The sequence below is a fragment of the Mustelus asterias genome, chromosome 10 (assembly GCF_964213995.1).
Source record: "Mustelus asterias chromosome 10, sMusAst1.hap1.1, whole genome shotgun sequence".
In the NCBI taxonomy this organism is placed as follows: Eukaryota; Metazoa; Chordata; class Chondrichthyes; order Carcharhiniformes; family Triakidae; genus Mustelus; species Mustelus asterias.
In genome coordinates this window covers 84,884,707-84,902,102 of record NC_135810.1, presented here as the reverse complement: position 1 = coordinate 84,902,102, position 17,396 = coordinate 84,884,707, and the positions used below count along the sequence as shown (strand labels likewise).

Genomic DNA, 17,396 nt, shown 5'->3' with positions numbered 1-17,396 from the left:
GTCCTTTCCATGATTTCTCACATGTACAAAACTCATGATAAAGTGAGTAGATGATGGATGATTTAATGTAATTTCCAAACATCATCAGCGTTTACAAGAAACCAGCATGCGTACTGCACTTTCTACCACAAAAAATAGTCCTCACTTTAGAGCTTGGACATTATATCAATTTACATTTCTTCTTCAAAACTTCAAGCCTTAGAAATTCATCTCAAGGTGACGCAAAACAGACAGTATTGGCTTGCTTGTTCATTCTATGCAATGACTGATATTTAATTTAGTTGACTGCAATAGAACTAAATATCAAACATGAAATAGATGATGCTTTACCACCCGTATTGCGCCATTGTTAGTGATAAATTTCTAGCCCCAAATTCCTTCCCTTTTTCAAACTTTTAAATTGAAACATAATTTCATATTTCACAGGATTTAACTGAAAAAATTCAATCAATGCATGAGGCAGCCAGATTCACAATTATTGATTTTCAGGTCATAGTCCTGACCATGCAGAAGACAGCTGTGGCAGATTTTGAACCTGTCACACCAATTGAAGCGCTGACCCACTGCAACTTCTGGGTCATTTGACTACTAAGCCACTCAGGAACCAAATGATGATACCTATATTCTTTACACTCACTCTCTCTGGAGCGCCAAGTTTGGATCCTCGATATTCAGACTTCTCTTCCCAGTCCATATATGACAAAATATCCACACTCACTTTTGCAGCAAGTTCCTGAATAGATGGGTGGAGAAATAAGTCTTCCTGTTTATACTAAGCAAAGAAAACAAGACAAGTTAGATATTAAGTATTAACTTGTTAATGTAAAATGAATTATAAAAAGGTATGCTTATCCTGAATGTTGAATACAACATCAATAACCTAAAAGTAATAACCAAGTCTCAGTAATAATTAAGTTTCAGCAACACCAGATGCTCACTTTGGCAAGAACAGTTAGTCCTTTTAATCTTTATTTTATAAAGCTGTTGTATTCACAAATATCTGGCACAGAAGTTTAACACTGAACAACCAACACCACATAGTGAGAAAGATCTTACTACTGGATTTCCAGAGTTCCACATTTTCAATTGGGAAGAGCTTATTTAAATTATTCTCCTGAAAGTTTGTGCCGAAATGCTGTTCTGACACTATATGTAATTGGTGCTATGCAATACAGAACTTGATTTAATCTCTGACAAAAATGGCAGAATAATTACATATCAGAGGCTATTCAGCCCATCTTAATTCATTTACATACAAGTATCTTAATTGATACCACGGTTTTTGCCTCCATCTGAAGGTGCTGATATGCAGCATGATCTGTGGGCCTCAGTGTTTTCTGGCTGCTGCTGGTGACCAGGCTCAACTGCTGGTGACCAAGAACACAGCTACATATCTAAGATGCCTGCAATTGATTCCTTGTTCTCCCTTCAGCAATTCCCAGCTTAAGGCAGTTAGATAGCATGCCTGCATCTGGGTCAGATAAATGCCCTGAACCATTGTCCCTCAGCAAGCACAATGCATTTCTGATATGCTGCATCTGTCCAGAACCTGGGCTGGTGGGGTTATGGGCCAGGGACAGCAAATGGAAAACAAATTTTGTAGCTTAGACTGGCACAGTTCCTGCAGTGCTTGAAAGAAAAACTGGGGAAAAATTGAGGTAATTGATGTGGGTTCATCTTACTGTTAGACACTTAACTTGCCATCATTCAGCCTTCCCTGAAATTCAGGAGCCCAAGGGCAGAAATCTTGAGAGCTTTTGGCCAGAGGTTGGCAATCAAAGGCCCTTTGACCCAGAACTGCGAGCATTGTCAACAGAGATAAGAGAGAGCAAGACACTATGGTTTTCATAGTTAGTTTTTAAAAGAAACACGAAAATTTTAGAGTAATCTTCACGTGTCCATGCTTCTCTCGTTAACTTACACTTACCCTTTCTTCAACGGCTACAAAACTAGTAAATTGAGTCACAATTGAGTATTCTTTGCTGAGTTCAATGATATATGATTTCAGAATGGACTTCTTCATCTAGAAGGAAAAGATGTCAGGATTACACAGTCACCATTGCAAAGCCATCTGCCTGCACGTGCAGGGTAACAATTAGCTGGATGAAGCAACATTAGATTTTAAAAACTATTTCTGAAATCAAAATGTTAACATCTTCAATGATAAAACAGCTACAGGAAACTCCAAATTCCTAAAGGTTTTTTTTAAACGACATTTTTGTGATCCATCATCATTGCAATTCTCCAATTCAGAAAAGGGTTGACTTTCATTGTGGATGCCTCCAACGTGTTGTGCAGATTATCTGGATGATGCTCATTTACAAAAAAGTTGCGAAGCAGCCCACAATCACATTAAATTATTTGGCTGCACTGCCACCCTCGGCAGGTTTTCACATGAACAATAATAGCACAGTGATCAAAAGTCAATCAGTTGGGAGAACAGGAGAGCCCCTGTATGGACTTCTTCAATGTCACTGTCAAACGCTGTTCCATGATTGGATCAGACTCAATGTACACCAATCCTTTCATTCATTCGAGAAGCATCTATTGCCAACATTGTCAGTATATCAGTTCATGCCCCAAGGTTTGTGGAGAATGCAGTGAACAATTCTGATACTTAATTTCATGATCCAACTAATTTACCCTCTGGCGTGATCACATTCTCATGCTATTAGAATCTAATTTCAAGTCAAGCACTCCTGAAAATGTTTTTGAGAGGCGGCGGATTATTTCAGATATAATACTTTGTTTATTGTTGGTGACTCCTTTAAGTGGCTCAGCACAACTCTTAACCAAAATGTTTTTTCATCTGTTCAATGAGTACCTTCTCTCTTCACAATTCTCCTTGGAATACCATAAGAACAAGGGCCCTCTTCTGCGCTGCTTCTCAAACAAAAACTGAATTTAAATGCTGTTGTTCTTTCATGGCAAAATACTACTAAAGGGCTTGTTTCCTTGTTGGCTTTAGATGGACTTGCCGTCGAAACGCTCAAAATTGAAGGCTCTTGAACACTGAACCGTCAAAGGGACCGCATAGAATCATTGCCCTGGCATCATTATCGACCAAATTGATATCTGTACCCAGCCACAGCTGTGGTAACATTTTGCCACAGCTCTGCAAATTTCTCCTTTCAACTTGCTCTTTTATGAAAGTTACTGTGAACCTGCTTCCACCACCCTTTGAGATAGTGCATTTCAGATCATAATAACTCGCTGTGTAATCAAACACCCCAGAATGTCAATCATCTACAATGTGTGGAATTGAATGGGTGGCTTGATTCACTGTCCTTTGCCAAATATTTTGAAATATCTCCCAGAGGGCATCCCATCCAGGTATAATGCAAATGATTACAGCTTACATATCAAGTCTCTGTCTTACTGAGGTGGATATATTACTAGGTTATAACTTTAATACTATTCAGCTTGGAACAATCTCACAGTCCTTGGCAGCTAATATGGCAAACAATAAAGAATATGATCAATAATTGGAAATAGACAAAAAAACTTCTGTCACAATTCTTATTAGTACAGCTCTGTATTTGTACAAATCACAAAAGACAAAGAAATGGGAGAATGTAATGGCTACTACATGGGGTCTTGGTGACTTTGGAAATTGTGGTGCAAATGTTTCCTTTTTTTTGGTAAAACATTTGACTTTGTTTTAAGAGAGTCAAACAGTAGCATGAAATCCTAAGGACTCTTGAAAATAATTGAGTTTCCAGCTCTTTAACAGTCTCAATTGTCTCCCTGATCTTATTACGGACTGACTTTCATGGGACCAAAGAATATCCATTGATGCAACTAATATTTAAGTGACTACTGCACAGACCAAGCTGTTTTCAACTGATTTTTTAAAAGTTTATTTCTTATTGTTACAAGAAGGCTTACATTAACATGCAATGAAGTTACTGTGAAAATCCCCTAGTCGCCACACTCCAGCGCCTGTATGGACAATCATATAAAATACTTCAATTACGACTGTACACACCTCATGTTCACTTTCGTCTGTATGCAAACTTCCATTTTCATAATCTCCAATAAGAGCTCTTGCTGTAAGACGGTGAAGTGTCTGCACATGAAAGAGGTAGGTATCTGTTACAGGTTGCTTTTTTTTTTCATTTTTTGTCTAAGCAGAAATGTCATCGTAGAATAGAGAGTCCATTACTTTAGGTAAGAAACACCATGGAAAGTAGGTTCTTTGTGGTAACTGGTGAACATGAAATTAGCCCAACTATTACCAATGACCAAAGAATTTTTTAAATGAGTTGTTAGCAGAATGCTTGGAAATCTAAACCAGAATATTTAGTGACCCTGTAGTGTACTTTGACTGTAGTGACACTAATTTGTTTGGTTCTTTAAAAATTAAATAGTCTTTGCTTCATAAATTAAATCTTATGAAGATCATTTTAACTTTGGGTGATGATGTAAAATAAGCAACGTCAAATTAATTCTCCATTATACATCATGCTCCATTTTGTTTTCCAGTAATGACAAAATTAAAGTTACCCACCATAGGCCTGGACAAAGGAAATATATATATATATATATATATATATATATATATATATATATAAATATTCAAAACAACACACAATGTGTGATGTAAATTTTTGAAGTCCTAATAGGCAGCTTTCCCAATGTGCATAGGGCACTAGGGAATCGGCACGATGAATGAAAATGGACAGAGGTTGCTGGAGCAATGCAGTTACCATGGACTCTGTGATAAACAGCTCCTTCCAAACCAAGCCATACTACAAAACATCCAGGAGACATTTGAGGTCATACCACTAGCATCAGCTAGATATCACCTTCACCAGATGTATCACCCTCAACAGTGTCCTCATCGCTTGTAGTGCTGACTGTGACACTGACCATTTGCTGGTGTGTTACAAAGTCAGACTTCAGCCAAGGAAACTACACCACCCCAAGAAGAAAGGTCATCCTCTGATCAAAACTTGCCACATCACTGACCCAGAAAGAACACAGGAACACATGAACATACGAATTAAGAGCAGGAGTAGGCGACTAGGCCCCTTGAGCCTGTTCTGCCATTCAATAAGATCACAGCTGATCTGATTGTAGCCTCAATCTCTTGATCCTGTCTACCCCAATAACCTTTCAGCCCCTTATTAATCAAGGACCTATTTAGCTCTGCCTCAAAAATATTCAGACTCTTCTTCCATTGCCTTTTGAGGAAGAGTTCCAGAAACTCATGACCCTCAGAGAAAAAATTTCTTCTCGTCTCTTGTCTTAAATGAGCAACCCCTTATTCATAGAATCATAGAATCCTACAGTTCAGGAGGAGGCCATTTGGCCCATTGAGTCTGCACTGACCACAATCCCATCCAGGCCCTATCCCTGCATTTACCCTAGCTAGTCCCCCTGACATTAAGGGGCAATTTAGCATGGCCAACCCACCTAACCCGCACATCTTTCGACTGTGGGAGGAAACCGGAGCACCCGGAGACTCGGGGAGAATGTGCAAACACCACAAAGACAGTCACCTAAGCCAGGAATCGAACCCGGGTCCCTGACGCTGTGAGGCAGCAGTGCTAACCTATTTTTAAACAGTGGCCCCCAGTTCTAGACAGGAGGAAATATCCTCTCCATATTCACCCTGTCAATAACTTGCAGAAATTCAGATCAAGTCACTTACTCTTCTAAACTCTGGTGGATACAAATCTAATCTCTCCAACCTTTTCTCATAAGATAATCCATCCATTCTGGGTATTAGTCTAGTAAACCTTCTCTGAAACCCTTCTAATGCATTTACATGTTTCTTTAAATATGGAGACCAATACTTTTCACAGTACTCCAGATATGGTCTTACCAATGCCCATAGCCTTCCTATCGTTGTAACCAATTCTCCCCCCCACCCCCCCAACAGTGAATGATTACACTCAATTAATTCCTAATTAATTGTTTTTTCCTGTACATTAGCCTTAATGACCTCCTCATTTCCATTTTAAATGGACACCTTATTCTAAAACCATGTCCCCTAATTCTAGGCTCCTATGAAGGGAAACATCCTCTCAGCATCTCTTGTTAAGCTCTGTAGATTCAATAATAGGGAGACCAAAACTGCATGCAGTATTCTAAGTGTGCTCTTACCGCATCTAGTATAACTGTAGTAAGACTGCTCTATTTCTGGGTGTTGATAACTTCTTACACCAGAGACCGAGTTACAAGTACACTGAAGCTCCCATTTCCTGTGTTAATATGTCACAGAAATAATATTTTGTCCTCCACCATCACCCTAACATATTGGCACCCTTTATAGGTTTGCTGCGTAATAAATGATAACAGTTGAATGCAATTTTAACACTGGATATCAATGTCTCAATTAGGATATCGATGTACATTTCAAAATGCATTACTGGAATGAAAGTTTTGTATCTCATCACCACCCACCTATTCTTCTGTAAGTACACACATGCAGTTTGGTATTATTCATGTTTTTTCAAATATTTCTACATTTCAGTTCATTAAAACTGTTTTGAGAGTAGAATTGCCAGTGTACCTTTCCCTTTGTCTTTTGCAGTTCAGAGGTGGAAACAATGGTGCTCACTTCTTGATTATTGATCACAACAGAGAGTGCAGCCTGATGTACACAAAAGAGTGATTAAAACATAACGTACATAAATCTTAATTATAAGCTTTTAGTAATTACATTCTTCCATTGTTTTATTCCCCTTCCAAGGTTCTGAGTCCTAAAATTATAATGGACTGATACTGAAATGGTCCATGTGATTTTCAGATTAAACAATGTAATTCTATTTATTTATCTAATTCCATTTACCACTTACAGGGTCTTCAAATGCAAACTCTGTGCAGAGAACTTAATACATTTCATTCAGAAGTAATGTAATGATCCTTAAAAGAATCTCACCCGAGTACAATGTGGGACAAAGCCATAGATGAGCAATCTTGAATTGTTGAATACAGAGTGAATTTGTGCAGGGGCTTGGACTGGATCTGGAGCATTGCGACTAAATTGCTCCCACTTAACAGAAATTGAACTGCAGCCTGGTTGAGTGATTCGATTCACCTGAGATAGAACCTATCAACAAAATAACCTACAAGGTTAGATCCTTATTAAAATTAAGATTCAGCTAGTATAAATGAAAATGTGCATTAATTTAGGACAAGCTCAAAAATGATCAGTTCTCCACCTTTTAGCATCAACTCTAAGAGGAAGAAAAATCTGGAGCAAGGATTGTTTGAGGCACTCTTACATTTTACAAAAGGAAAATAATTAACATCATAAACATGTAATTTTTTGAAAAAATTCAATTTCTTTCGGTTATGAAGGCACAAGCATTCTGGAAAGATCCTGTCCCACAGTACAGTTTTGCAGGGTCAACAGCTTCACAATGAGTCTCAGACAGGTGGGAAGCCATTTTTCCACTAGGCAGCGTGAACCTGGAAGATACCACACAGACCTTGCTCCTTGATATAACTGTGCAAAGAAGTATAAAGTAACTGCCCAAGACAAAAACTAGCTAAGTACAAAAACAAAATGTTGATGGTACTATGAGGGTGAAGTCTTCAGGACCCAGGGATTTGTCAGCTCCAACAGTTTACTCAGTACCACTTCCTTCGTGATTGTAATTTTCCTGAGTTCCTCCCTTACATTTCTTGATTTACAGATATTTTGGGGATATTACTTGTACCCTCTATAGTGAAGACTACCTGTCTTTATTTTTCTAGGTAGCTTTCTCTCGCACTCTAATTTATCCCTCCTTATTAATCATTTACTAATTCTTTGCTGATTTTTATATTCTGCCCAATCTTCTGACCTACCACCCATTTTTGCGCAATTATATGCTTTTGTTTAAATTTGATACTCAGCATGATCTGATTTCTTTTCATTCTTCTGCATATGGATTTTGAATTCGTGTCTTATAGCCATCCCAATAATTTTAACCTTGTCTCTATGGTTCAACTCAGCAAAGCTCCTTTGACAGCACTTTCCAAACCCATGACTTCTACCATCTACAAGGACAAGCACAGCAGGTGCACAGGAACACTATCACCCGCAAGTTCCCCTCAACACCATCCTAACTTGGAACTACTTTGCCCTTCCTTCACCATCACTGCATCAAAATTCTGGAACATCCTCCCTAATAGCACTGAGTGTACCCACACAACATGGATTGCAGTGGTTCAGGAAGGCAGCTCACCACCACCTGCCCAAGGGCAGTTAGGGACAGGCAATAAATGTGGGCCTAGACAGCAAAGCCCATGTCCCATGAAAGAATAAAACAAATGCCATTGAGGGCATTGCGTTTTCCATCCACTGTTTTAATTCACATCTTGATGAGCACAAAGTCAATTTCCTTCTCTCAAAGTATTATATTTTTAAGAACAGACTTAAAAAACACATTCTGTAACATCCTAAAAGCAAAAGAAACGTACCTTTTCTTTCCAGCTGAATTTGGTATTCTTATCAAAAACTTCATGCGCTCCTCCCCCATACTGTGCCAATATTCGAAGTATATGGCGATTCACTGTTGATCTAATTGGAAATACAATAATTAAATGTTCATGTCATGATGCTGCATTGTATGCTATTTGCATTATGCATTTCAGTCTATTGTTAACATTTACCACATGTAGAAAGCTGAATTCCATAATTAACCATGGTTAAACAGAGAAACTGAAAAATATTGAACAACTGGACCAAGTAATGGATGGAGAAGGAAGAAGAGTGACTTTGATATTATCAGTCTTGCCACACCTGAGCTTAAACCAGTCAGAAAAGGGAGAGGGTAAATGTCCGTAAGAAATGACAATAATCTGTTAGTCTTCAATCGTCATAAATGGAGATAACAGTGTTCTGCTATGGCGCATTGTGGCCATGAATGCATAATCAATGTCCCATATGGGATAGTCCCAACCTCAGTAATACCATCAGACAAACAAGTCAAATGGAGAGCAAACATTACAAAAAAAAAGGAAACTGGAATGGGGTTAGGGGGCAGGAAGTCACTGTAAACTGCTTTCAAACTTCTGTTCAATAAAGCAGATGGAGATAGAAAATGAGATAGTAGAAACTCAAAGATAGCTTAGTCAAAGTTGCAGTTGAAAGTCATATGGAGGGTGTCGTTATAAGGGATTCTTTGTTCAGAAAAATTGATGGCCACGTGTGTTGCAAGGCCAATACCCACAATGAGTTGTCTACCTGGAGCTAGAGGATGATATATTGAGGAAAGGGATAAAAGCGATATGCAGAAGGACTGAAAAATACCTATGACTTAAATAAAAATGATGTGGAGATGCCGGCGTTGGACTGGGGTGAACACAGTAAGAAGTCTCACAACACCAGGTTAAAGTCCAACAGGTTTATTTGGTAGTAAATACCATAAGCTTTCGGAGCACTGTTCCTTCGTCAGATGGAGTGGAAATGTGCTCTCAAACAGTGCAAACAGACAAAATTAAGTTGCAGAATACTGATTAGAATGCGAATCCTACAGCCAGCCAGGTCTTAAAGGTACAGACCCGTTAAGACCTGGCTGGCTGTAGGATTCGCATTCTAATCAGTATTCTGCAACTTGATTTTGTCTGTTTGCACTGTTTGAGAGCACATTTCCACTCCATCTGACGAAGGAGCAGTGCTCCGAAAGCTTATGGTATTTGCTACCAAATAAACCTGTTGGACTTTAATCTGGTGTTGTGAGACTTCTTATTAAATAAAAATAACAGGGATATTTAAAATCTGACATGAGCATTACCTCTAAATTCATTAGGGTATGTGGGAAACGAGTAGAATTCGAGAAAATTCAAGATATAAATAAAAAGCTGGCATCAGTGTGATGAGGACAATACACCGTTCATTAAAAAAAATTGTGATACTTTCAAAATAGAAAGAAATGGTCTGGAAAGGCAAAGTGTACTTAAACCAAGTAAAGACAGATACTTAAAGACAGCCTTTAACAAAGTACTGCATGGTAGGTTGTTGCACAAGGTTAAATCTCACATGATCCAGGGTGAGGTATCTAAATGGTACAAAATTGGCTTCTTGACAGAAGCCAGAGGGTGGTTGTAGAGGCCTGTGACCAGCAGTGTGCCTCAGGGGTCAGGGCTGGGTCCACTGTTATTTGTCATTTATATTAATGATTTGGATGAGAATTTAGGAGGCATCGTTAGTAAGTTTGCAGATGACACCAAGATTGGTGGCGTAGTGGATAGTGAAGAAAATGATCTCCGATTGCAACGGGATCTTGATCAATTGGGCCAGTGGGCTGACGAATGGCAGATGGAGTTTAATTTAGATAAATGCGAGGTGATGCATTTTGGCAGATTGAACCAGGACAAAACTTACTCAGTTAATGGTAGGGCATTGGGGAGAGTTACAAAACAAAGAGATCTAGGGGTACATGTTCATAGCTCATTGAAAATGGAGTCACAGGTGGACAGAGTGTGAAGAAGGCATACAGCATGCTTGGTTTTGTTGGTCAGAACATTGAATACAGGAGTTGGGACGTCTTGTTGAAGTTGTACAAGACATTGGTAAGGCCACACTTGGAATACTGTGTACAGTTCTGGTCACCCTATTATAGAAAGGATATTATTAAACTAGAAAGAGTACAGAAAAATATTTACTAGGATGTTACCGGGACTTGATGGTTTGAGTTATAAGGAGAGGCTGGATTGACTGGGACTTTTTCCTCAGGAGCGTAGACGGCTGAAGGGTGACCTTATAGAGGTTTATAAAATAATGAGGGGCATAGATCAGCTAGATAGTCAATATCTTTTCCCAAAAGTAAGGGAGTCTAAAACTAGGGGGTATAGGTTTAAGGTGAGAGGGGAGAGATACAAAAGGGTCCAGAGGGACAATTTTTTCACACAGAGGGTGGTGAGTGTCTGGAACAAGCTGCCAGAGGTAGTAGTAGAGGTGGATACAATTTTTCTTTTAAAAAGCATTCAGACAGTTACATGGGTAAGATGAGTATAGAGGGATATGGGCCAAATGCGGGGAATTGGGATTAGCTTAGAGCTTAAATAAAAAGGGCGGCATGGACAAGTTGGGCCGAAGGGTCTGTTTCCATGCTGTAAACCTCGATGACTCTATGACTTATGAGTGACGTTATTGCAGCAATCAAGAATCATTTTAATGAAATAAGTGGGGTGGAGAGGAGGATGCGGGGGAAAATGCAGTGAATCCAAGACGCGACTGAAGTAATTAACTGGCAAATAGGGACACAATAGATGGAATCTTCTTGTTCCTGAAACTGAAGGCAGATCTGGGAGAAAGGTGGAATGTGAAGGCTTTGGGTCAGTGGGCCACCGGGTTCGCACCTTTAGTCAATCTTGCTAGAGACGGGGTGGAAAACCACCAGCAATGCATTCAAGTTCATATTTAACTTCCTAATTGTGGGCGGATTCACTATTAGGATCTTCCCAGTGACCGTCTGGTCCTTTTGAAGTCAAAGCCTGGAAGGGCTCTGCGAGGCCTCCTATACTCATACCCCCACTGAAGATGAAGACTAGCAGACTACAGCTGCTGGTCATCCTTGGTGGGGCTTTCCTACCATGGTGGTGATCTAGCACCCGTGGTCCTAGTCTTATTTTTTTACAATTTTCAGATGTTTCAAGACAGAATTAACCTCACGGTTCCCCTCTGACAGCAGCCGCATCCGTCTCTGTTGCTGGGGCTGCTGCCCTTCCAAAGTTGTAGGCACTCTGATTCGGGCTGCAACCTCAGTAACCAGCCCCTATGGATATAGGGTACAGAGGCAGTCAAATGAGTGTTCAGCTCCTGGAAGATCGTGCTAACAGGCACCCTGCCAGCAAGTGTGTGAAAATGGCTCCAACCTGTAATGATATTAAAGTGTTGAAGGTTCCTCCCAGTAATCAGAGGCAAGGAAAAAGCAGATACGAGAAATCTTGAGATTTTGAAGGAAAAATTATATTAATATAATGCTGGTAACATTATAAACGGGATGTTGCATTTCGAGGTCCTTGTGGCAGGAGGGAACTATGTCATAATAAGAACGTTATAAACTTGTCCAACTCAAGAGGATGGGAACAAATAGTCAGGGACACAGCGTGCCAAAGGTCAGGTGGACAATTAAGGAATTGGTGGAGCAGTACATGACAGAAGATGAAAGAAATAGTTCTAGAGGGAGACTGATAAATATTAAAGGATCCACTTTGGACAGAGATCTCCAATAATAAAAAAAATTCCAAGCCAAACGGAGTATGCTTAAAGGCTTCCTGTCAGCACAAGACGGTTTGCTTTGTGAAGAGGTAATAAAGGAATGTGAGAACAGTAAAGTTATTTTAATGGTTATCTTTAATCAATCTATAAATTGTAGAAACCCAAATTGTTAGACGCAAATTGTTTACTTGAAATACTTCAAGTAAAATGGCTTCTATTTATTTGTAATGATCTACTTATCAAAATGACTTACCCAACACCACAAGTAAATATCCTGGTGTGTTTGACATTCTGGTGTACTGTCTTCAGTGTAAGAGCTTCATTCTGAATGTGTCCATCAGAAATCAAAAGTATATTGCGCATCCTTTTGGATGGGGCAAGCAAGTTCAGACTCAGCAATGGTCTCCAGAAATCTGTGTTTCCCATTGGCTTCTGTACAGACTTTAACAGAAAATGAAAATTAAAACCTTATCGTCAACTGCAGCATTATTTGGATAACTGTGTTTTCCAAGGTGCCACCTTTACATCCAGGCTGTGAATCAAACTCATTATGGCTAATAGTGGAAAGTAACTTCACAAGTTCCTATATTCTAATGGAGTAATCTGTACCAGACTTTTTCAAATTCAAAAGGGCATTCTGAACATTCCAACATCACTTTGCACTCAATGTCTATTGCACTTGAATGGGCAGATTTTATTTTGACGCGTCAATCAAATTATAAGAATGTAAAAACATAGAAAGCAGCCTGGTGCCACCTTATTCTTGAGTCGGTCCTACATTTCATCAGCATAGAAGGAGGCCATACAGTCTTTGTGCCTGTGCCAACTCCATGTCAGAGCTATCCTATTAATAGCAATCTCTTGCTCTTTCCTCATTGCCCTGCAAATTATTTCTCATCAAATATTTTCCCATTGAATATTTATGAGGGTGACAGTGGTATAGTAGTAATGTCAGTGGACTAGTAATCCAGAGATTTCAAAGGGACACAGGTTGAAATCCCACTGTAAGTTAGTGGAATTTAAATTCAATTAATAAAACCTAGGGTTGAAAGCTAGTTTCAGTAATGGTGACCATGAAACTATCATGGTCCCAGAGCTGCTGCTCCCAGTTACACAGGCCAAGAGAGAGAATAGCAACCAGATCCCCTTTCTTTTATTCTTTGGTGGGATGTGGGTTTCACCAACAATGCCAGCATTTGTTGCCCATCCCTAATTGCCCTAGTGGCTTAGTAGACCATTTTTAGGAATGGTTGCTGGTTAGGTCAGCATTTGTTGCCCATCACAAATTGCCCTGGAGAAGGTGGTGCTGAGCTGATATCTTGAACCGCTGCAGTCCATGTGGTAGTCCATAGGGCAGTTAAGAGTCACCCTCACTGCTATGGATCTGAAGTCGAATGTAGGCCAGTCAAGGTATGGATGGTAGATTTCCTTCCCTAAAGAACGTTAGAAGATCAGATGGGTTTTTAATGACAATCAATGGTAATCTCATGGTCACCATTCTTGAGACTAGCTTTCAATTCCAGATTTTTAAAAGACGGAATTTAAATTCCACCATGATGAAGAACTCCTTGCAGAACTGTCGGCCGAGCTCCAGCCGCAATTTCACACTCCCAGTGGACTTGAGAATTACGGCTAGTGGCACAGAGCAGCCCAGCGGTAGTGTATTGATATAGCCCATTTTACATAATAAAATGCCCACAAAGCTTTGCAGAAGCATTAGAAAGCATAATTTGACTGAGTTACATAAACCATAAAGTAGATGAACGAAAGCTTGGTCAAAATTGTAGAAGTGTCTTAAAGGAGAAAAGTGAGGTAGAGTATCAGAAAGTTTAAGGGAAAGAATACCAAAAGTTAGGGCCTCGGTAGCTGAAAATATGATTAAAATTGGGGATGCGCTAGATTCCAGAATTTGAGGAATGCAGTTACCTCAGAGGATTGTGGAGCTGATTAAAATTACTGGAATAGAGGGTAAAGCCACGGAGTGATTTTAAATTAAGGATGAAAATTTTAAAATTGAGGCTTTGCTTAACTGGTTGTCAACACAGCAAGCATAGGGATGATGGCTGAATAGGACTTTTCGTGACTAAGAACACAGGTAGCAAGGTTTTGGATAACTTGAAGTTTACTGAATATAAAATATAGGAAGCCAGCCAAAGATGAGTTGGAATAATCAATTCTAGAGGTAACAAAGGCATGATTGAAGGATTCAGCAGCAGATAAACTGAGGCGAGGACAGAGTTGAGTGATGTTATGGAGACAAGACTTGGCAGTGTTAGTGATGGTGCAGGTAGGTGATTGGAAGCTCTTAGGTTTGCAAGTTTGCAAAGAGTCTGGTTCAGCCTCAGCCAGTTGCCAGGGAGACAGATGAATATGGTAGCTAGAAAATGGAATTTGTAACAAGAACTATAGACAATAGCTTCAGTATTTCCAATATTTATTGGAAGAAATTCTGCTCAACCAGTACTTGATGTCTGACAATTTAGCGATAGTGGAGGGAATGAAAAGAGTTTGTCGGGAGATAGAGCTGGGTGTTATCAGCGTAGCTGTGAAAACTTATGCTTTGTTTTTGGATAATGAGGGTAGGTTAGGAGTATATTAGGAATAGGAGAGGACCAAAGATAGGTCCTTGGGAAACACAAGAAGTAATGATGTTCGAGTAGGAAGAGAAGGAGGGTGATACTCTGGCTATAATTAGATAGGTAAGAACAAGTTAGTGCAGTCACACTCAGTTGCATGACTGTGGAGAGGCTTTAGAGAAGGATGTAATGGTCAACCATTTGTGAGTTCGCTATGGTTTTTCTACTACTGTATGCTAAGCTTACCTTCATTAGGCATTATATAGGAGCTGGGTTTGTATCGCTTCATGCACTACAAGACCGGCTTTATCAGTAAACTTGTAAATAGGGTCTTAGCCATTTGCTCACTTTCCAAGCTCAACGCAGAAACAGAACGCAAAGTTCTGCAGGACAATGGCTATCTTGATAGAATTTAATTTGCTGTGTATTGTACAGATTCACAATTGGACCAAAGTGGCCTCGTTCACACCTGAAAAACACCCCCTGATCTACCTCAAATTATGCTTGAAAGGTTATCTCACAAATTCTGAACAACAGGTTAAGTAAGCCATTTCACATTGCTTACTGCTTCAGTGGTGATGCAAGTTGTATTTTACACAAGCAGGGTGCTGCTGTCAATCAAAAATGACATTCTGTCTATCATATAATTGACCAATGTTTTGTATGAATTTTAGCACTAGTGCAATGCCAGGTACATAGGCCATTTGTCTCAAGGATTGGCTAACTGTATCAAACATGTTCCTCGGGCTGTTTGCAATGGACAGAGGACAGACAATATTCAACTAGCTCATACTGCTATTGGGATTTTACGACCTCACTCGGGCGAGGATCTGCTACTGGATCCTGAACTTCCTGACCCACAGACCACAATCAGTAAAGATAGACAACAACACCTCCTCCACGATCATCCTCAACACCGATGCCCCACAAGGCTGTGTTCTCAGCCCCCTACTATACCCCTTATACCTATGGTTGTGTATCAAATTCTCCTCCAACACAATTTTCAGTTTGCTGACGACACCACGTAGTAGGTCGGATCTCAAACAATGATGAGACGATAGAGAATCTCATGAACTTGTGCAATGACAATAATCTCTCCCTCAATGTCATCAAAACAAAGGAGATTGTCGTCAACTTCAAGAAGCGGAGTGGAGAACATGCCCCTGTCTGCATCAACAGGGACGAAGTAGAAATGGTCAAAAGCTTCAGGTTTTTAGGTGTCCAGATCACCAACCAGCTATTCTGGTCCCCCCATGCTGACACTATACTTAAGAAAGCCCACCAATGCCTCTACTTTCTCAGAAGACTAAGGAAATTTGGCATGTCAGCTATTATTCTCACCAACTTTTACAGATGCATAGAAAGAATTCTTTCTGGTTATACCACAGCTTTGTATGGCTCCTGCTCTGCCCAAGACCGCAAGAAACTACAAAAGGTTGTGAATGTAGCCCAATCCATCACGCAATCCATCTGTTGACACTTCCCGCTACCTCGGCAAAGCAGCCAGCATAATTAAGGTCCCCACACACCCCGGACATTCTCTCTTTCACCTTCTTCCGTCGGGAAAAAGATACAAAAGTCTGAGGTCACATATCAACCGACTCAAGAACAGTTTCTTCCATGCTGCCATCAGACTTTTGAATGGGCCTACTTCGCATTAAGTTGATTTTTCTCTACACCCTAGCTATGACTGTAACGCTACACATTCTGCACTCTCTCGTTTCCTTCTCAATGAATGGTATGCTTTGTCTGTATAGCACGCAAGAAACAATACTTTCCACTGTATACTAATATATGTTACAATAATAAATCAAATCAAATCAAAATCAAGATTGTAAAATCCTGCCCAAGGCCCACAGAGATTTCCATTCTGTGAACCTCACCTACCCTGGAAACAGGGCGGGCCAGGTGGTAAAATTCTGGCCCTTATATCTGCTGTTGGGTGTAGTTCTACGATTGGACAGCACTTGCCGAACAATCCTGGGTGCACAAATAGCTACACTAATAACTGTGGTGAACCATCGTTGGTTCCCACTGAATAGTACTGAGCCAGGGCTGGCCAGTACTACAGGAATGTATATAGGTTACTGTGGGATTGTACTAATGTTGCTGTTGGGTTAGGGTGGGATTGTTACACCTGTGTTTGTTACTGTTGTGGCACATCCCAGTCGGGCTCCGCCTCCTGGGAGAGGTATAAGACTCCCTGCTCGGACGGGACCCCTTCAGTCTGGGATAGTGTGTTAAAGTTCTGATAGCTCCATTGTTAGTTAATAAAAGCCTTCTTTTACTGAAGCTTCGAGCCTCGTGTCCAATTGATGCGCATCAATAACCAATGTAATATAATCAGTCAAACTATTAACATGACTCATTTACATTTGCTAGAAGTGACATACATTCATATACCAGACCTGTTCTCTGCAAACAAAAACAAATGTTCAAGCCTTGAGTCTTTTTGAATTACCAGGGAACTTGGGGAGCTTATAGTTCCCCATTGCTTTCTAACTGCAACATAGTAGCCAATCAGTCAACTTGCCAAACCATCAGCACACCTTTTTCCCATGCTACAAATTGTTGCGATTGTTTGAAATCTATTTATGTCTTGGCCTGATGAGTTAAAGACTCAGTATATTTACATTCTGTACTACCAATGACTGTTG

At 40.0% G+C, this 17,396-nt stretch overlaps 1 protein-coding gene across 7 annotated transcripts in view; it reads right to left on the bottom strand.

Moving 5' to 3' along the window:
- Positions 1 to 17,396, bottom strand: part of parp4 (poly (ADP-ribose) polymerase family, member 4) — a 109,159-nt gene that overhangs the window by 29,630 nt on the left and 62,133 nt on the right. For 6 of the 7 annotated variants that reach the window (XR_013498885.1, XM_078222080.1, XM_078222082.1 and 3 more), the window contains 7 exons: positions 12,417 to 12,604; positions 8,419 to 8,518; positions 6,890 to 7,060; positions 6,521 to 6,601; positions 3,989 to 4,069; positions 1,928 to 2,023; positions 638 to 772 (listed from right to left, as the gene is read on the bottom strand). Coding sequence is in view for 6 of the 7 variants with exons in the window: in XM_078222080.1 (XP_078078206.1) it covers positions 638 to 772; positions 1,928 to 2,023; positions 3,989 to 4,069; positions 6,521 to 6,601; positions 6,890 to 7,060; positions 8,419 to 8,518; positions 12,417 to 12,604 (852 nt within the window). In the remaining variant the exon portion in view is untranslated. The remainder of the gene's footprint in view (positions 1 to 637; positions 773 to 1,927; positions 2,024 to 3,988; positions 4,070 to 6,520; positions 6,602 to 6,889; positions 7,061 to 8,418; positions 8,519 to 12,416; positions 12,605 to 17,396) is intronic. The other variant, XM_078222083.1, reaches the window with a different exon arrangement.